A 20,346-nucleotide genomic window follows, 5' to 3' on the forward strand; every position below is an offset into this window, starting at 1 on the left:
CCCTGTGAACAACCAAAGGACAGTCACATAGAGGCAGGGGAGAGCAGAATTCACATCCTGCTTCAGAGCAGCCACCACCTCTAGTACCATTTACTTCCCTTCCTTCAAGCTGTTTTAACACTTTGGGGCCCAAGCCCTGGTATGGTTTTTCAGACCCAAACAGCCTGTGCAGCAAAACCTCAACTTCCCACACAGAACCCCTAGTTTTTATCATACATATACATTCACAGTACTTTCCAGGGAATTCTCCCTTCCCGTATGCACAGAGCCCAGTCCCTGCTACAATGCAGTCTCAGCATTTCTGCAGGACTCTGAGCTCTGTCCCCTGTGGTCACAGGTCTGTAACTTGCAGTGAGCCCACAGTCCCCTCATGGATGCAGTGCTGAAGGCACCAAGTTGGAACCCTCTTTCCTGCCACATGACGGGATGGACACACACAACACATGGATATGGGCAAAAGCAACTCCCTGCCACCAGCTCCAATTCTCTCCAAAGGGACCCAACTGAGTTTTGACTGAACTCTCCTTTCCTGGGAAAGCCCCAGTCCCACACTGCCCTGGGTGCATATCCCACCACTCTACAAGAGAACGAAAAGGAGTCAGACATGTCTCTTTCCTCTCCACACATCATTGCAGTGAAGTTCTATGGTTTGATAAGGCATTTTCATCTTCAGTGAGAATCCAGGCACAGGCAGGAAATCTGCCAAGCCGTGCGAACTTCATCTCCCAACAGCTTGAAAATCCAGGATCTCCTGCTCTCTCCTCAGATGGAACAAACCCTGTCTCCCAGTGGGCATTATTTAACACCAATACAGAACAGGGCTAAATAAACCCCTCAGCAGCTGGACATCAGTATCTTTCACAAAGAGGGACACACAAACAAGCACTTTTTGCAGCTCTCTGGCTTTATCCCACAACCTGCCTTTTTACAGTATCCCTATATATAAATTAGAAAGAGATAAAGCCAAGGATTCACTGCAGCGTCCATGAAAAAGTCCAGTCCGTGTCCCAGTCCCTCGGGATGGTGCTCACTGGGGGGTGAAGGTGAGGATCATCCAGCTGATGACGAAGTAGAAGAGGAAGATGGGGTACACGACGAGTGCCTTACGGTTGGGGGGCTGGCTGTCCGCCAGGAACGCCGTGGATGCTGCGGAGACACAAACACATGGAGCAGGAGCAGCAGAACACTCAGAGACCCCACTGCATGGCAGCCAACTACAGTGGGGATCTGCACTGCAATGGTGTTGAAAAAGAAACCACTGCTCAAACCAACGGGCTGTAATCACCAAGTGCAACTTCCTTTGTCATACAGAATGACAAGTCATAGAATCATGGAATCACAGCATGGTTCTGTTTGGAAGGGATTCCACCCCTGCCACAGGCAGGGACACCTTCCATTAGCCCAGGTTGCTCCAAGCCCCAACCAGCCTGGCCATAAATGCTGATTAACACTGTACAATGAGAGCCAGACTTACAGATAAAGAACAGGAGAAATAGTGCAAATGCATCTCTATAAAATCAGCATTTTCTAATAGTATTTATAACATAATCATAGAGTAAACCACCAGTCTCACAGAGTTTAATACTAAATCATCATCTGCTGCCCAAGGCAATTTGCATATGACCATGGAAATCACCAGGAGCAGAAGCAGAGGCAGGACCTCTGCCAGTTTGAGGATCGGAAGAACTATTCCTACAGCCCTTCAGCAGCCCAGGGACACCTCAGACTAGAGCATCCCTTGGTTTTTCCCAAGGGAATGAACACGGATCGAGCTCCCCAAGCATGGAGCCACGCAGGGCACACGTGAGGGACTCACCCAAGGTGGACCAGCCGAACATGGCCCCCACCACGATGAGGCGGATGATGAAGCTGATGGTGCCCACACCCGCCAGCAGCACCAGTCTGCACACCAGCATGGCCACGGTCAGCGGCAGCACGCAGTACCCAAGCACACACAGGCTCTGGAAGAAGGAGCTGCACAAGGAGACAGCAACAGGGAAACAGCAGTCAGACCAGGCAGGGCAGAACTCCGTGCATGGGAGAGTGGACACTGCCATGGAAAAAACCCACACTCACATGGTCCCTCCCAGAAGCTTCGAGTTGAGTGTGATGACAACGGCCCCAAACCAGATGATGACAAAGACCTCGGCAAACTGGGGCCCTCCATCATCCTTGCTGTCTGCAGAGCCACCCTGCAGCATCCTGGAGTGGGGAAGAGACAGACAGAGGCATCGGCATTGACAGAGTTTTCCTAGACTGGAGCAGGTACCAGAGCAGGAGCCCCATCCCTGATCCCCAGTTATGCTGCAGGCCCATAGCTTTACATCCATTTTTTATTTTCATTATATCCTCAGATTTTCACAGGGAAGGAAAATAGTTGTGGCTCAACTGAAGTGATTTCTGTCCATTTGTTTCGCTGTTTTGAGGGCTGTGAAAGCATTCAGAAGGGAATCAAGCCATGGACAACAGGCTGAGATGGAAATTAAAGTACCAAAGTTTTGGTACCTCTCAAAGCAGCAGAGTAGTGTGTGATTGAACAAACCAGCCTCAGAGAAAGCTTGGAGTAACTATGGGATGCAGGCAAATCAGGACAGCCTGATCAGGACAACCTGAGACACCTTCAGTAAAACCATTCCTAGGACAGGGGACCAGGAGGAGTTCATCTTTAAATCCTAAATTTAACGGGCTTGAAGTGTCACAAACACATTTTATCAGAGAACCCAACCAAGCAATGCTTGCACAAGACAGAGAGGGATCAAATGAAGTTGATCTTAACACATTAATTAGCAATTTTTAATGTCTCATTTCCCTCATGCACTGGGCTACAAAACCCCAAATTCCCCCAGAATACTCACAGAGCCAGGGAGACACACAGCACCAATGGGCCCCACAGATCCCCTGCAGGGAGAGGGAAAACACATCACAAAAGTCACAGAACCATCTCAGTTCCATTTTCCTGGGAAGGACAGAGCCCCTTGCCCAACTCCCAAGGTGCCAATTTCCACATCTCACTGCTTTACAATTTTCTTATTCAGCATCTTACACCGTGATCTATAACAAAATTCATTCAAGACCCACCAGTTGCTAAAGCTGCCAATTCCACCCATCCTGGCCCACGCCAGCCTGTCACAGAGCCCAGCTGTCATCTCTGCTGTTCAGAACAGGATGTTCAACACTCCTGAATCCCTGTCCCACTGGATTTTGCCTCTCCCCCGAAGGCAAAGCACCCTCTGGAAATCAGGAAGGCCCCAGCACGTACAGTCCCTGAGGAGTGCGCTGCTCTTCCTGGGATACATCACGTGGACAAACTTTTTCCCAACAGCCTTCAGGTCCCTCATCTGAAACAAACACAAAACACTGCAATTCATCGCCTCACAAAAATTACAGCTCCCAGCTAAAGCAAAGACACAGAAGTAAAGGAACATTGATGGCAAATCAGGAGAGGATCCAACCAAGAAGTTCTGTAGCATCCTCTGCAACAAACAATGACTACTTTTCCTACATTCCTTAACAACTACAGCATCACATCCTTTTCTTTAACAACCACAATATTGTAATCCTTTAATAACACCAGGATATAACCAACAATTTGTTTGCTCCTCTAGGAAAAGAAAACAAATGAAAAATACCTTCAGTCCACAGAGTTTCTCAGAAGCTCTCACTGAGGCCTCTGCCCTCACAATGATTTCACGATCACAGAGAAACTTTGGGCCACAACTCAGATACTTTTTGATCCACAGGAATTTGTTTTACATGACGAGTTCTAAAACAATCCCTGCTGAAATACAGGTTGAGCAGAGTTGTGCAAACCTGTGGTTTTGCACAACAGCTGCCAAAGACACCAGAAAACCTGAGTTTTACTCCAGACAGGGGCTCAGACTCACAATTGTGTCCTTGACTGGCTCGTCCAGCGTGGAGTAATCCTCATCAGGAGAGTGAGATCCCACAGGGACAGTGATCTCCCCTTCCACTGGGATATCCTGGGATATCGACACATCTGCCAGACCTGGGAACTAAACGGATATAAACCTTTAGGAAGAAACACAAACATGCTCGTGTGCACTTCAGAGGGATTGGGGATGGATGCAGCTCCTCAGAATTCAGGGCTACAACAAAAGAAATGTTCTACAGCAGGGCCAGGCTGTCGCTGCCTGATGCGAGCAGCTCATGGCCTGAAGAGCTGAGCAGGTGTGTGTGAGCCTGCCCCGTCACCCCCAGAACCCGCCCTCTGTGCTCTGTTCCGGCAGCACTAACTGAAAGAAGAGAAAAGCTGTGTTTTAAGGGAGGTGATGCCTGAGGGCTGCACAGCCGCACCAGCCCCTGAGTACTGGCCTTGAACAGCCCTGGAGAGCTGCACGGACACCCCGGTCCGGGCACACACAGGGACCAGGCTTAGCCGGGCTCCTTCCCTCCCCGCCAGCGGGCGAGGAAACCTCTCGAGTGCCCGGAGGTGAAGGCAAACAGGACACAGCCCGACCGGCTCGACGGCAAACGCTGGGGCAGGGGGGGCAGGGAGGGCACGGCGGGAGGCCAGTGGCTCCCCGTCCCTGCTCTTGACCCTGTCCCCTTCCCTGTCTTCTTTTCCTGTCCCGTTCCTCGCCCCTCTCCTCGACCCCTTTCCCCGTCCCCGCCCTTTGGACGAGCCGCCGCCCGCCCAGGCCTCCAGACCCCGCTCCGCCTTTGCCCGGCACCTGACCGACTGCCTGGCCCTGCTCAAAGAGAGGGGGGGGCCGAACGCCCCCTGCCTCCCCCGGTCCCCCTCCTGACCCCCCCAGCTTCCCCCCAGGGACCCCCCCGGCCGCACTCACCAGGGTCCCCCCAGCCCCGCTCCCCTCCGCCGCCGCCATCTTGGCCGCCCCGGCGACGTGGAGGCCACTTGACGTCATCACCACGCGCCGTCGCGTCACGCGCCGCAGCCGGGGCGTCCATGGCAACGCGTGGGGGCGGCGCCGCCCCCGCCCCGCCGGCAGGGGGCGCACTCGGACCGGCCCGCGAGGCGGCGGCAGCGACCGGCCCGGATTGTACGGACTGGACGGGCCCGGAGCGCGCGTCCCGCACCGCACGGACCGGAGCGAGCGGACCGGGCGGGCTGGGCGGCGGCCCCGGGGGCACAGCCCGGACTACACCTCCCGGCGGCAGCGGCGCGGCCGGAAGCGCGGCGGGCGGGGATCCCTCGGCCGAGGCGCGGCCCGGCCCCGCGACAGCGGGAGAGGGCGGGGAGCGATGGGCGGGGCCGGCCGGGCCGGCCGGGCGGGGCGGGGCGGGGCGGGCCCGCGGGATGCCGGCGGCGTGGGGCGCCCGGGGCGGCGGCAGCGCTCGGTAGGCGCAGCGCGGCGGAGCCGGGCCGAGCCGCGGCCATGGGGCACCCGCCGCTGGAGTTCAGCGACTGCTACCTGGACAGCCCCGACTTCCGCGAGCGCCTCAAGTGCTACGAGCAGGAGCTGGAGCGAACCAACAAGTTCATCAAGGAGGTGATCAAGGACGGCAACGCGCTCATCGCCGCCATCCGCGGTGAGCGGGCCGGGGCGGGGGTCCGGGCAGGGCTCGGCCGGTCACTGAGGTGTGTCCCGTTCCCTGGGCATCGCCTGCAGCCCCGTGCTGGAGCCGCTTTGGCCCCGTGCCCTGCATCGCTCTGGGGAGGGCTGGCGTTCCCCGGGCAGCGGCCGCCGCCCCCGCCACCCCCGGCGTGTCCCTGTCCCTGCACCGCCACCCCCGGGGCCACCCGCGGCTGTCCCCACGCAGGGACAGGCCGATCCCCCGTCCCGCTGGGTTGACACCGGCGGCGGGACCGGCCGAGTCTTCCCAGGCATGTGCTGGTTTGGGGACCGTGATCCCTGTTCGGAGAAGGTGCTCCGTTATTTTGCGTCTCCCAAGCGCGGGGGGAGCGTGGCGGGTTCATCGTTGGGCATCTCGTCACCCTGGGGGACCACTGTGAGCATGAGAGGGGCCTTCCAGAGCCCTGCTGTAGGTCCTCCTTTTGTTGTCGTTGTTCTGTCATTCTTTAAATCACGGTGAGCATTTCTCCCAATGAAATGTCGATTTCAGTGTTGACTTTGCGGGAGTCGCCTGTTCAGAAGTGCTGACAGATCACCAGAGCACCTGGGCCAGGTTGTGTCACCTGAAACCACCAAGTCCCGTGTGTTTGACACTGACCTTCTGACGGCTTAGATTTGTTTTCCCTCTCCACAGCTGCAGATCCACCTTCATACACACCTTCACTGTGCCATCTCCCATACCCTCCTGGACTCGATGATCTTCCAAGATCTTTTCCAATCCAAATGATTCCATGATTCTGTGCTGTTATCAATGCAGTAGAGTCCAGGCCCAGGCCAGCAGAGCATCCATGGGGGCAGTGGAGGGACACAGACAATCCACGCTGGTCACACATGGTTTTCCTGCCAGCTGGTTGGTTTCAGTTGGTCTTAATAGGTTTAGCTGCTGCCCTTTTGTTCAGAATAATTCAGAGCTTCCTTGTTATCGAGGCCGTGGCTGGAATAGCCCGTGTTTGCCCATCTGGAAGCAGCAGAGACAAAAGCTGGTGTGACTGAAACTGCCGATGTCACAGGGCTGTGAGACCTAACATGGGTACAAAAACCCAAATCTCTGTGCAGTTCAGGGCAAATAAAACACCAGCAAAATGGAAATCAGAGGGATTTAAACAAACCTGCTTATTAATGGAAATGCTTTTCTTGATCACTTTGTTCAAAACCATTTCCCTTTTCAGTGTTTGTAGTGCACAGGGATGTGAGGGATTTCGCTGGGTCAGCAGACCCGGCCCAGGGAGACTGGCCAGGGAGGAAGGGCAGAAGCAGAAGAAAGCTGAGCACACCCAGACAGCACCGAGAACCCCCAGGGCTGAGGATTTCTTGCCTGAAATGCTGTGGGGTGTTTTTGATGCTGATCCAGGAGGCTGCCAGGGAGGTGCTGGGGCCAATCCTTCCTGGACTTCCATCAACTCCTTGTGTTTAATTAACAGATAACTTAAAAAAAATAGATATATCTGTGAATCCTATCCTTATGGAGCTGTGGGTGGGAATCTGGGGTACTCACTGGCCATGGCCTCACCACGACCAGGTGGCAGCTGGCAGATGCCAGTGTCCACTCAGACAGCCATGGCTGACAATCCCTCTGTGCTCCTTGACAGGGTGGGATGGAGGTGCCCTCAGCCGCTGCAATGCAAAGGTGGTGGTGGTCCCATCAGGAGAGTGAGAGCCAATGAGGATAGAGGGGGAAGTACCTGAAGGGGCCTACAAGAAAGGTGGAGAGGGACTTTGGACAAGGAATGGAGTGACAGGACCACGGCTTCAAACTGAAAGAGAGCAGAGTTAGATGGGATAATGGGGAGAAATTCTTCCCTGTGAGGGTGGGGAGGCCCTAGTACAGGTTGCCCAGAGAAGCTGTAGCTGCCCCATCCCTGAAAGTGTTCAAGGCCAGGTTACCTGAATGAGGGGGGCACTTTGGGGGGCTTTAAACTCCTGTGGCCTTTCATGGATTAAGAGAAACTGGTTCCACTCCTTCCACCCAACTGATGTGTCACCAGCTGGAACAAACAAAATCCCAGAGGTGAAGCTCTTCCAGGGGCCTGCAGCGCACCATATCCTCGTGAGGGTCGTCCTGCAGTCACAGCCCCAGCAGTGCTGCCTTTGAGTGTAGTATTTTCTCTTGCTGACTGACACCCCCCCAACAGATGAGTAGTCACAACTATGTGGGACACCACTGGGGACAAAGTGTAAGGTACTGCCCAGTGGGGAATTAAACTGACTAAAGCAGAGAATAATATTGTACATTTTTAACAGTCTTGGATGTGAAAGCCAATAATATAAAATAATACTTTGAGTCAGAAATGGGAATTATTTTTGTTGTAAAGTTGGCTGTATCCCCTGGTTTTTGTGCCAGGAGTGCAGAGAGTCACTGGCAGTGCCAAGTGATGATGCTCGTCCCACATGTTGTGCTGGCAGTGCTGAGACCACCATGGCCTGTCCCTGCTCAGGGAGGGAGAGGGACTGGGAGGCGTCTGTCCCTTCATTTTGGTGCCCATTCCCTTGGGCTGGCCAGGATCAGGGCCTGATGTGGGCACTGGGGATTCAGCTCCCACAGCAGCTTGTCCATGCCCAGAGTTCGCCATGGCCAGCACTGTGTGACAGAGGAGCCTCGCTCAGGGCACACACTCGAGGCCACTGGGGTGTCACAAGTTGTGACTCCCTGGCTGTAAGAATGGCTGCTTTACAGCAGTTTCTGTGCTTTAGTGTGGGTTTCTTTAATCTCTCCTGCTCACTGTGCTCTGCTGTGTGTGTGATAATGCAAACTTACCTATTTCCCCGGTCTTTGATCTTCTCTCCCAATTACCTATCAAATGGAGTTGGAGAAATATCAGATTGAGGCTTTTCTCATTAGTACTTGTGAGTGTTGTGATGGTGAAAATTGTCCTTTGAAGCTCGAAGAGCTGTGAGTTCTCATGCAAATGTTGTGTATGTGGTTTTGCACTTGATTTCTGTCCAGCATGGAGTTCTGCAGAGTGCCTGGGACTGTGCTGGCAGTTCCTAGCCTCCCCTGGTGCTGTGAGCATTTCATTCTGAAGAATAATGTGATAAAGGAATGTGTAGGGACTGTCTGGGCTTTTACCCAAGAATGGGGTTCCCTGGGCACCCTAGGAAGGTCACACCATCATCATCATCTCTGCCAGTCCCACAGCGCTGTGTGTGGGAACTGGCCTGTCCCCTCAGGGAATGCTGTGTCCCTCAGCGTGGCAGACCTGTTCTGGGCAGGTTTCTGTGCTGTCGTTGGATGTGGTGCCTGGGGGTTTAATGCTGTGGAGTGTGGGAAGCAGCATGGCCTTGGAATAGGTTATTTTAATGGGATTGAAGCCACGCAGAGCAGCCTGTCTGCCCAGTTCCCCAGAAACCCGTGTCCTGGTTCATGGGAAGGCTGTGGGGAGAATGGCTGGAATCTGTTCCTGCAGTATGTTACAGCCAGGTCCTGGGTACTGTGTCCAAACAACCCTAAAGCTCCTCTGGAAAAGGGAGAAGAAGGGGGAGTCTGTCCCACACCAGGAGAGGCTGCAGCTCCCCAGGCAAGCATCAGCTTTGCTGGGAGGCACAGCTGGGCATTGAGGCGCTGCAGTGACAACGTCCTGTCCCACAAAGACAGCTTAGCCATGAGACAGTAAGGAGCAGGGGGAAAATGACTTGCTGGAAAATACAACACTCTCCTCCAGCCATAATGTGATCTCTTGTACTTGTCAGTTCCTTGCTGGTCTTCCCCATTCTCGCTGAGGATTTCAGCCACTAAGGGCACCAGTTACTGCTGGTAACTTGTAAAATTGTCTCCTGACTTCCCAGCTCTAAAGGTCCCAAAAGACGTCACACCCATAGCCAGACCCCAGCTCTCCCTGGGAGCATCTGTGCCCTGCAGGCATCCTCAGCCCAGGTGGGCAGAAGGGGTCTCTCTGCCTCCAACAGCTGCTGATGAAGCAGCTCCTGCTCCTGGGCTGCAGGCTCTGAGCACAGGACTAGGGCCCCAGTTAGTGCAAATCTAAACCAGACATGCTTTAACCAGAGACTAAAACACAATAGCAGAAAAAAGAACAAAAACTCAAAAAAAGCCAACTCACCCCCAGCAGCCAGTATCCTCGGTGCAGTCAGGAAAGACGAGGGGCGGGCACAGGATCTACCAGATCCAGCTGCGAGGCAGATCCCACCCTGTGTTCTGGGGCTCGGGGATGTGTTTGCTGGGTTTTGCTCCCCCTGGAGCAGCTCCCCGGGCAAGTTGTCGCTGTTGGGTTTGTTTTGCCGGTGGCTCGGCACAGGGCTGTGCCGTGATGGCCCCGGGCCCAGCTCTGTGTCCCTCGCTCCCTCCCTGCTGCTCCCCAGCCTCCTCCCTGGGAACCACTGGCTGGTTACAGCTGCTCTGTCCATGCCCAGGTGTGCCCAGGGCTTGGGTTTTTTTTAGGAAGGCCAGGGCAGGAATATGAGCAGGGGCAGCTGGCAACAGCACCAAGCCAGCCCTGTCCCTGCCAGCTCGGGGGCTGGTGGGTGGGCTCTGGACCACCCTTGGTCCAGCTTAAACAAACCAACATGCAAGATTTTGTGATGGCTTTTTGCAGCCCAGATATGCTTCCTGAGGACTCGCCTGCATACAGCGGCACAAGAGCCGGGACAAGAGGTGAAGTCGTTTTCATGTGTTTAAGGATATTTTTTCTTGTGCTGCACATGAGGCATGCAGGGAGCTTTTCATCCATCTTCTGCTGCCTTTCCTGGCTCCTTCCCTGGGAGGATGTGGGTGTTATCCATGTTCTGTGTGTCTCACAGCCCACGGCTCATAGCAGTGTTGCTGCTGACCTAAGAGTTTCCTCTTGAGTCACTGTGTGAAGACTCAGCTTTTCTGGCTTTTTTCTTGAGATAGTGTTGGAATATTTCATTTCCTAATACTGTTGGTGGCACACCGGTAACTACAGATGTGGGATCCCATGCTTGCCCCTAGGCTTTTCACGGGTGGCTTCTGTCCTGCTGGGTGCCAGCCTGGCTCTGTGGGTGACAGCAGTGTCCCCACTCCGTTCTGCTGCCGTACGTGGCTGGACACCTGTGGCACGTCCTGGCCACACTGCATCCTCCTGCCCACACAGCGTGGCTCTGGCACTTATCCCTGGCTGCCCAACCATGGATCTGGGCTGCAGGGAGGGGCTGCAGTGCCAGGATGGGCCATTCTCCAGGGACAGAGGGGCAAGCACCGCTGTGGGGGCTGCAGTGTCCGGAGCACTGCCCTGCGGCACTGCCTAGCAGGAACACAGAGGTTTGGAGAACTGTGGGTTCATAGAAACAACTCTGGTGAACAATCAGCACCATTTACACGTACTGAGCACCAAAATGCTGCAGCTGGAGAAGTTCAGCAGGCAGCAGTTATTTTTCCTTACTCAGCATTAAACAAATTTTCCAAACACATAAAGCTTCTGTCTGAGGTTCTGACACGTGTGAATGAGAAAGCTTTTAAAACCTTGTTGTTTCTTTTCTGGTGATGGTGGATTGTCCACAGCAGCCTGTGTTGTGTCTCACAGCCTCCTCAGCACCGCTGGCCAAGCTGCTATGCTGGGAGCGGTGATCCCGGGCCGTGCTGGCTGTTTTTTCCCGGGGCACATTCAAACACGGCCTCTTTGCCCAGTGTCCTTTCTTGTTTCTGAATTCTCCATGCAGGTGAACGTCCGGTCACAAGTTGTTCAAGTGAAGATAAGAGCAGCAGAATAGCCTGAGATAAAGTCTATAAATATAAGTACAGCCCAGAAGTCAGTTGCTCTCTCAGTCTGATCTCTCTCCTTTTTATCCTGTTCCCCCAGCCAAGCCTGATTTTGAAGAGCCTGGAAATGTTTAAAACAAGAGTAGATTTATTAATGTTACTAAACCTTGTAGCTGTGAAAATGGAGAACGAGGGACATAACCTATTCCTGTGCCATCACAGGATGAACTGGGGACCTGCAGAGCGTTGGGCGACCCTTTGAGGTGGAAGCACGGAGCCAGACCCCCAAGTCCTTGCAGAGGTGCCCAGAGTGGGGGTAGCTCTTGGCAAAGCCCCCCTAAGAGTGCTCTGCAGGTCAGACTGTCCCAGTGTTGATCAGGTTGATGGTGCCCAGGAGTCTCCCAGGAGGTGCCGGCTGGTGCAGGACAGGCCATGTCCACGCTGGCGTTGTCTCCCAGCCTGGATCAGGAGGGATGCGCATTCCTTCCCACGCTGAACCACTTCAGTTCTCTGGTAAGGCGCTGGCGATCCCTCCCCGGCGTGCTGTGTGACTCAGCTGGCCTCTGGCCCGGCCCCGCTGCGCCCTTATCGAAGGAAACTCTGAAATCATCTGTGCTTGGAGCGAGTGTGGCTCCCTTGCCCATCAGAACCTGCCCTGCCTGGGAAGGGGGGCTGCAGGGAGATGCATGTGAGGGCTCTGCAGATCATAAGATGTCTCTGTGGGGATTGCTCGTGCTCTGCCTCGGATAAGAGTCCGTTGTTTTCATGTTTGTTTTCCCTGTGTCCGTCCTGCCTGTACAGCGGGGAGCTGCGGATCTTGGAGCACACCCTCTTCTGCCGCTCACGCCAGAGCACCGTGCCAAGAGCCTGCTCGGCTGCTCTCGGAGCCGGGGGCTCTGGGTGGCCTGGAGCACTGCAGGGATTTCTGCAGCTCTGCCCTCGCTCTCCTGATGCCCCTGGGAAAGCGGCTGTTGCCCCTCCCTGACAGCTAACTCGTCCCAAGGGAGGGGAAAATCCATTTGTTTTCCATGGCTCTGCTTCGTGTATTTTTATTTTTCAAAGAGTCTGTTCTTTATTCCCCAGCCCTGGGACCTGTCCCTAGGCTGGCATTCTGAAGGTGGTAACTGGCTTCTGTTGAATAGAGTAGTGATGTAAACAGATGTATAAATAGGTGCAGCAGCTAGAGCCACCTGCCAACCTCACCCTGCTTCCAGCTGGCTGCCTGCTTGGCTTCCAGCCCCGAAGTGTCCCCCAGCTGCCACAGCCACAGCTCAGCTGGCACTGCCATCCCCGGGGCTCACCTGGCAGCACCATCCCCATGACTCACCTTGGCCATCCCTGCTGCAGGGGCAGGCATCCGGCAGCCTTTGTGTTGGGAGTTCTCAGGAAAACTGCCTGCCACCCTTGGAGCCTCCCATGCAGGGTTTGGGAGCTGCTGACTGCCCAGCACAGGAATGCCAGCACCACCTCCACCAGCAGGGCCAGTGCCCATGGAGCTGGGCACTGTTCCCCAGCTGTGGCTCTCCCTCCTACTCCTGGGTGCAGTGCGCTCCAGCGCAGTGCTGAGCAATTCCATGGTGTGCTGACAGTCGGATTGGGACACCAGGTGGTCTGGAATTCCTGCAGGTGTGGCAGCACCAGCCCCGCAGTTGGGCTTGGTCCGTGGTGAACCAAAGGACTACAACAGCATTTCCTCCTTGGTGACTCTTCTCTGCCTCTGCGACCCCGGGAGCATTTGCTAAAAAAACAGTTGCATTATTTCTTACTGTGCCTTTCACCACTTTTGCTGATTTCTAAGGCCGCTCATCTTTGCTTAACTTCCACTTCAGTTGGCCACGTGTTCTGGGCTGGCTGCCCTGTGTCTCTTTCCAGTTTTGCTGAAGCAACTCCTCCAGCTTTGCAGGGCTGCAAGGTTGATTTGAAAGGCCAGCAAAATGCCAAAGGGGAAAAATCTGTTCTCTGAGAAGTTCAGGCTTCCAAAGTGCAGTTTTACCCATGCAGTTTTACCTCATCCTGAGGAGTGCTGAGGGAAGTGCTGAGTCCAGCAGGAGTTTTGCTGCTGGTGGGAGAGCAGGGGTGCCCTGGATGTGCTGGACCAGGCAGGAGGCTGCGCTGCAGCATCCTGTGCTGCCCTCGTGTTTCAGATGCAAAAATCATTAAAAAAATTCAACCAACACACTGTCCTTTATAAAAATATTAAACATACAGCCTGAAGTGCCACTCTCTAGGAAACCAGTACAAGCCAGTGAGTGTCACTGGGAGAATGTTCCATGTCTTTGCCTTGAAATGCTGCATGATTCTCTTCCTGGTCAATGGATCTGTCACTGTGGAGGTCTTGGGAAGAAGATATTGGATAACTTAATCCGAGGGAGGATAAGAGTGCGTCCTTCTCCCAGAAGCTGTATCCCACATCACTTGCTCCCAGTTTTCTCCAAAACAGACCATTATACCCCAAAACTTTGTTGTCCTTCCAGTTTTGCTTGGTTGCTTTGTGTTTTGGTTGGGGTTTTGGGCTGATACGTTGCCAAACTTCCAAGCTGTTGGTGAGGAGACCCATGGTCTCCTGCTCCAGGCATCCAGGAAAGCCCCTCTGTGTGTTTAACTGCCTTGAGCTTCAGTGCAGCCTCATAACCCTTGCCAGTTCCTTTGGAGCGTGGCAGGTTCAGCAGAGCCAGTTTCCATCAGGCAATGAGGGAGATAAGACAGGCACAAGAATTATATGATGAGCGTGAACCACTTCTGTGTGGGTACTTGGGTTTTTAATTTAACAGTAAATAAGAAAACAAGCCTGTCAAGCAAGTTTGGGCACTTCCCACAAGACTGGCTGGGCAAGGAGAAGAATTCATGAGAATAAAAGATTGAAGTTTAGGACAGGAAACAGAAACTGTGGAGGGTGGAGGGAGAGTGGGAGGGGGATGTGTGAGCGGAGACGATAGTCCAGAGGGCAGGTAACCAGTTTGCAGAGCAAAGGGTCCCTGGTTAGGGGGAGGTACTGAAAAATTTCTTTTTACTGGGAGCACAGCCCTGCTCTGCTGCCTGGAGCCTGGGCTGGACTGGCTGTGAAAGGGAAACAGCAGCTTATGAACAAGTCAGTTAATGAAGGGCTGATTAGGAGAGGTAAATGTGTGACAGAGTGTGAGACATCCAGTAAATTCCTTTGCAAGAGATTTGTAAAACACAGCTAAATATAGCAAGTTATTTTTAGCAGTCCATGCTAGCCACTTACTCCTGGCAAGTGGAAAACCCGTGTCAGTGTGGGAAAAATGGCCTTTGTCCAATGTGTCAGGATTTCTGAGTCCCCACAGAGCCTTCAGGGGCACTTGCGGACGGCTTGCCCTGGGTCAATGCCAGGCACTGCCTGTCCTGGGCTGCTCTGTAATTCCCTAGTGCTGAGCATCTTTCCTCTGGGCAGCACCAAGAGGGCTGGATTCCTTGCGGGATCCTGTGTGGATTTGGGACTACCTAGAAGGCTGATCAGAACGTTATTTTTTTATCCTCATCTGAGAAAATCAACATGTTTCTGTGTTTGAGCAGCTGTAGAGTATTTGGGAGTGTTCCATGAGTCAGGGCTTGTTACTCCTGATCCTAATGGCACATCTGGGCTCAGTGGGGGGATCTCATGGATTTCCAGGCTGAGGTATTTTGGTGGGACAGAGACTGGGGACTTCATGCAGGTAGTACACACAGTGTAAATCCAATGGCTCAGAGAAGTCTGGCCCACACATACTTTGTGTGTTGGCTCCTACAGCTCTGCAGCAAGGACAGAGAATCCCTGGGAAGCAGTGGGTCAGGTACCATGTCCAGAACCTCATCCCCAGGCTGGTGATGGGGATCAGCTCCATTTCTTTAGTCATGCAACTCCCCGGGGAATGCTTTGGTGGGAGTTGGTAACAATGGGCACATTATTTTCCCCTCAGGAATCACAGCCCTCTCTCTTTTTGCTGGGAAAAGTGGCATTTCACATGTTGTATGTATGCTGTGCACAGCTTTCTACCAGGGAGGAGAAAATCATCCATAGGGGCCACTGGTAGGAAATGTAGGTGTGTCTTCAGCTGCTGTGTGTCAGGGTCTCGCAACGTTTCCCTGACAGAAATGGACTTCCAGGGTTCAGATCCTAACCTGAAAATTTCCATGTCTTAAAATACTCTTTTTAAGGACAGAGTGAACTTTTATTGTCTTTTGTTTGCTTATTTGAAAGGAAGCATGTGGCCGGCTTTGATAGTTCTGTTTTCAAGCTGAAGAAGAAGAAAGCAAAATGCAACGATGGAGCTCCTGCTTACTTTTGCTCTGGTTATTTGCACTGCCATGGTCAGTCCCAGGTTGGGTTCTCCTTATTCCTTCCTTATGGGTTTTCTTCATGGGTTGCTAAAGCTGTGACTGAGTTGCTCTGGCACTGCAATCTGTGGGTTGGGCAGATGCAGAAGCTCTGGAATTACTTTTTCCCCCATGGAAATCTCTGCTGGCTGCTCTTCCCCGAGCTACCCATGCACAGGTGCAGGCAGAGAGATCGGTTAAAGTCACTTCTCACCTTCCAGTGTGGGCCAGGACATTCTGTCCCTTCCCAGGAACAGGACAGGGATGCTGCAGCCCCATCACTGTTCAACTATTCATGCTTTCAGTTGGATCAGATTAGATTCAGGACTGCCTTTGCACTGGGAGTGTCACTGACCAATGATTGCAATGATTTGGGGGGGGGGGGGGATGTATTTTTATTTTGGTTTTCCCTTCTTAATTTTCAGTGTAATGCCCAGGGAGCAGCGTGTGATGAGGATTAGCCAAAGGACTGCTGAACCCACTGCTTGCTCAGCCCCTGAGCTTCTGGAGGAGCAGCAATTCCCATCTGGCTGTTTCCTAGGAAGAAGCAGAGCAGTGCTGTGTATACCAGCTGCTGCACAGCCAACGAGTGTCACATAAACAAGGGCTATTTGGGTGTGGATAACGGGGGTGAGAGTGCTGGCAGCCTGGCCCTGGCCATTGTGAGGTGTACCCTCCCCACCTGCTCTCCTGCACAGTTGGAGATGTCTGTTGGTTTTCAAAGGGTTTATTTTCAAAAATCAGGTTGCTCGTTGCACCTGTGCCACCCCCGATGTCCCACTGTGTCCCTGTGGTGTTAAATGAGGCAGCCCAAGCACAGCTCTCCTGTCCTGGTGCAGAGATCCTGCTGATCCCCGTAGCTGTCACGGCTTGGTTGTCACGGCCACTTCTATTTCCGTGTGCTCAGGGGCATGGTTTCCTCTCTTGGGAATGGACCACTGCAGTCACACAGATTGTGACCTCTAGGTTGCAATTAGTAAAGCTAATTAAGGATGTGCACCTGTGTCACCTTAAGCACTGCAGACCCTCAGGCGACACCTCTGTGCCCCATTCTCTGGCTGTGTCTGCTCACCCTGTTCCTCCATGGCTCTGTCCTGTGGTGATGGTTTCCTTCTGGTTTAAATTCTAAGCACTGGAGGAAAAAGCAGTAGCACAGCCTGGTTTGGGGCTCTGCTTTTGTTTGTGTTTTGTCAGAAGCCTGTGGCTTTTGCAGCGGTAGCAGCACATTTTTGTTTGTGGTTTTTGGTTACCTGTGGTTGCTGTGAAAGGTTGAAGTGAGAATCCTTCTAGGTCCATACTGAGCAGGCTATGAGGCCCATCCTTCCAGAGCTGCTGGCTCTGGAGGTGTGTTTATCCACACATAAATACAGCCCTGAGTTCTCTGTGTGCCTCCTGAGGCCAACACAGCTGGCACTGCTGCTCCCCACTCCTGCCCCGCAGCCTGGCTGGGGCCACTCTGTGCAGGGATGGAACTTCATTTTTACTAGAAGAGTAAATCATTGTGACCACAAATGGTGAAACTTGGCATTGCTTCCTGACGCTGGAAGGGAGAAGAGTCCTTGAGGACTCCTGATCAAATTCATGTTGGTGTGTTTCCATGGAAACAGGCTGAGCAGGCAGGGTCCTTGGGGCAGTGCTGAGCCTTGGCGTGCTGTTTGCGGGGATATTCCAGCTTGAAGCATGGCATTATTCCTTGATCCTTGGGTCCTGGTGCTGGAGGAGCAGGACAGGCCCTGCAGCCGCGTCTCCCTCCTGCCAGGCTCTGGGGGCACAGAGCAGGAGACTTTGGCAACCGAGTGTTTGTATTGGGAGGGAAAACATTTCCGACTGTGAAAACAAGGGAGAACACAGACTTATCTCTCCCAGCGTGGGATGGAGCCCCGTTTTTCCACACAGCATATCTCATCCTGCTGGCCCCTTCCTGTGGTCAAGCCTCTTTCCTGTAGCCATGGCTTATCTCTTTCTCCCCGGCCCCCCTGTCCTGCACCATCCCTGGTGTCACCACACTGCCATTCGGGTGCCACCAAGGGAAGGGGCAATTTCTCACCAAGTGTTTCTGAGCACTGATGCCGATTCTCTGCCTCAGGCCCTTGTGCTGGGCCCTGCAGGGACACAGCCCTGAGCGGGGGCATCCTATGTTGTTGCAGTGCCAGTGGTCGTTCAGCCCCGTACTATGTCCCAGTCTCACCCCAGAGCTGTCCCACAGTGCCAGCAGTCAGTCAGCCCCATGCTGTGTCCCAGTCACACCCCAGAGCTGTCCCACAGTGCCAGCAGTCAGTCAGCCCCATGCTGTGTCCCAGTCACACCCCAGAGCTGTCCCACAGTGCCAGCAGTCAGTCAGCCCCATGCTGTGTCCCAGTCACACCCCAGAGCTGTGGCAGTGCTGCAGCAGCAGCAGTGTTGTCCTGTGCGTGCACACAGGAGCTGTCAGGAGCCGGTGTTCAGCCAAGGCTCTGTACGTGTGGGAGCTGAGTTGTGTTGGTCTGGAGGAGCCTGGTTTCCATTAAGAGCTCCTCCAGAGCCTGCCAGGCACACATGGTGCAGGCTCACGCTCGCTCTCCCTCTCTCCCTCCTTCTCCCTTGGGCTGGCAGGGACACGCGGCACACGGAGAGCCTCTGTCTGTGCCAGGTGCCACCCGCGGGACCTGCATGTGCTGCCGTGCTCCTGGCTCAAGGGGACACCAGAGCCATGGTGCCTTGTCACCTACCCCAGCACCCATGGAGGGGACAGATGGACAGACAGAGAGATGGACGCTGGCTGGGGGTGCTGCTGCTTTCAGAGGGGCTCAAGGACACACACTGGGCCAGGAGGGGTGTTCAGAGGGAGGGATTGAACATCACCTGTGACCAGCGGCAGGGGAGGGGCTGGATGGGGCCACAGCAGCGTCAGGGATGGTGATGGGGGTTTGCAGGGGGATGAACAAAGATTCCCCTGAGCGAGGGCTGAATGAGCCTCCGGCCTGGCCTGAGCGAGCGCTGGGGGACTGAGGGGGAATTATTTGCTGAGGTTTTCCATCAAGTCAATGACATCGTTCTGTGTAAGAGTTCACCCATTTACGTGCTCCAGCCTCTGGCAGCTGGGGCTAAATAGCAACATTCAGGCCTGAATCTGCCCATTCAGGAGCAAAGGTTTGACCCATCGGAGGGAGCTGCTGAACGAGGCTTTTGAGGGAGAAGCGGGGACTGCGCTCTGAGCCTGCACCAGGGACCCGGCTGTCCCCCTGTCCATGCCTGCCTGGGGACCTTGGGGAGGGTCAGGAGCTCCTGACCTGGGGACAGGGAAAGCAGGGCAGTCTGGGGACCTGCTGGTATCCCATACAGGCCTCTTGATTTCTTTTCCCCAACATCCATTTCAGTGTTGTCCAATTTTTCTCTCCCCTTCACAGCAGCATTTCTGAACATGCCATGATTGCCACCACAGTAGTAAGTTTTATTTTCAAACTAAAGAAAACCCATCCATGTACACCAAGTTCCTGTATACAACAATCATGGTGCTGGTTTGGTAAAGCAGTAGTGGGAGCTGGTTGCATGTTAACGTCTGTGCCATCACATCTTCCCCACTTGCAATTTCCTGAATTTCTGAAAGTGTCATCTCTGTGCACCACCACAAAGGAGTCCAGCCTGGGACTGTGCCTATAGCTGGAGTCCCAAATTAAGGAAAATAGCAATGTAAATTGGAGTATAACATTATTCCTTTGCTTTTCTTTTTGTCGTCTACATCCTACTTCCTGAAGTCAGGCAAGTGCAGCCTCCGTCTGTTTGTATCTCAGGAATTTGTTGTAGCTTTGTGCAAGATGATGTAGTCAATCCAGTGAGTGTCACTGGTGCTGATCCCACTGGCCCTGGGTTGGGCTCTGCTGTGGTGTCAGTGCCCTGTCCCAGGGCTCCTCTGCCAGTGCCAGCAGACGCCGTCCAGCCGTGTCCTGCAGCCACACAGGGTGCAAAGGCACAAAGCATCCTTTGGGCCAGCAACATCTCTGGAAGGTCCAAAAATAATCTGATCTGAGCCACAGCCAACATCAGGCAGTATCTTTGCTTCCAGCCCGGACTGTTCCTCACCAGTGGGAGCAGCAGGTCCCAGGCCCATCTGTGGGTGCCCAGGCAAGCCCAGCTGAGACCCCTGGCTGAGCTCTGTGCTTTGTGGCACTGTCCTTCCCTCAGGGCCTGTCTGTGTCCATGACCCCAAAGAGGGACAGTTATTTTTAGTCCTGCCTTTTCCCTCACATTTGTTTTCTGACTACAGATTTTTGTCCCGTATTATGAAACAATTCCTGTGAACTGTGGTCAGCCTGTCTGACAATCCCTGTGCTCCAAGGAGCTGTGCTGGTGCACACAGAGCCCTGGAGTATCTCCTCTGTTTTCCTGCAGGGAAGTGTGTCAGTGTCCCTTCCTGTATGTGGCTGTACACAAGGCCATTGATCAGTTGTTGTACTGTGTGGTGCATCCATTAGTGCTGCAGAAGCTTTTTCAGAGAGAGAAAAACCCCAAAGCCAATGCTTTCCACAGCCTCTGAGGGTTATTAATGCTGCAGCGTTTTCTGCAGGGCTGAAATTCCCAATGCCTATGGATTTTCATAACTACCTTCCTTTGGTCTTGCTCCATTCAGGATAAATTCCTAAGACTTGCAGCCTCTGTAGAACAATTGCAGAAACCCACAGCTGACTGCTCTGTCCTTTTCCAGGGTACTCCTCAGCAGTGCAGAAGTTCTCCCAGACTCTGCAGTCCTTCCAGTTCGACTTCATTGGTGACACACTAACGGATGATGAGATCAATATTGGTGAGTTCTCTGCTTTTTGAAGCTGACTT

The 20,346-nt window shown here is 53.7% G+C and overlaps 3 protein-coding genes across 5 annotated transcripts in view; 2 read left to right on the plus strand and 1 right to left on the minus strand.

Moving 5' to 3' along the window:
- Positions 1–884: 884 nt before the first annotated feature.
- Positions 885–4,886, minus strand: YIPF6 (Yip1 domain family member 6). Its single transcript, XM_069015113.1, has 7 exons — positions 4,809–4,886; positions 3,885–4,013; positions 3,260–3,338; positions 2,856–2,898; positions 2,077–2,202; positions 1,817–1,974; positions 885–1,146 (listed from the first exon to the last, which is right to left on the minus strand). Exons 1-7 carry the CDS (start codon positions 4,884–4,886, stop codon positions 1,028–1,030), a joined length of 732 nt encoding a protein of 243 aa, XP_068871214.1. The 3' UTR covers positions 885–1,027.
- A 41-nt stretch (positions 4,887–4,927) lies between these two features.
- LOC138110665 (collagen alpha-1(I) chain-like) lies at positions 4,928–5,323 on the plus strand. The gene has a single exon (XM_069015868.1). The coding sequence runs from the start codon at positions 4,928–4,930 to the stop codon at positions 5,321–5,323; it is 396 nt and encodes a 131-aa protein (XP_068871969.1).
- Positions 5,298–20,346, plus strand: part of OPHN1 (oligophrenin 1) — a 50,944-nt gene continuing 35,895 nt past the window's right edge. For all 3 annotated transcript variants that reach the window (XM_069015114.1, XM_069015115.1, XM_069015116.1), the window contains exons 1-2: positions 5,298–5,511; positions 20,222–20,317. In XM_069015114.1, coding sequence (XP_068871215.1) covers positions 5,358–5,511; positions 20,222–20,317 — 250 coding nt within the window. In that variant the 5' untranslated portion in view covers positions 5,298–5,357. The remainder of the gene's footprint in view (positions 5,512–20,221; positions 20,318–20,346) is intronic.

The sequence above is a fragment of the Aphelocoma coerulescens genome, chromosome 4A, assembly GCF_041296385.1.
Source record: "Aphelocoma coerulescens isolate FSJ_1873_10779 chromosome 4A, UR_Acoe_1.0, whole genome shotgun sequence".
In the NCBI taxonomy this organism is placed as follows: Eukaryota; Metazoa; Chordata; class Aves; order Passeriformes; family Corvidae; genus Aphelocoma; species Aphelocoma coerulescens.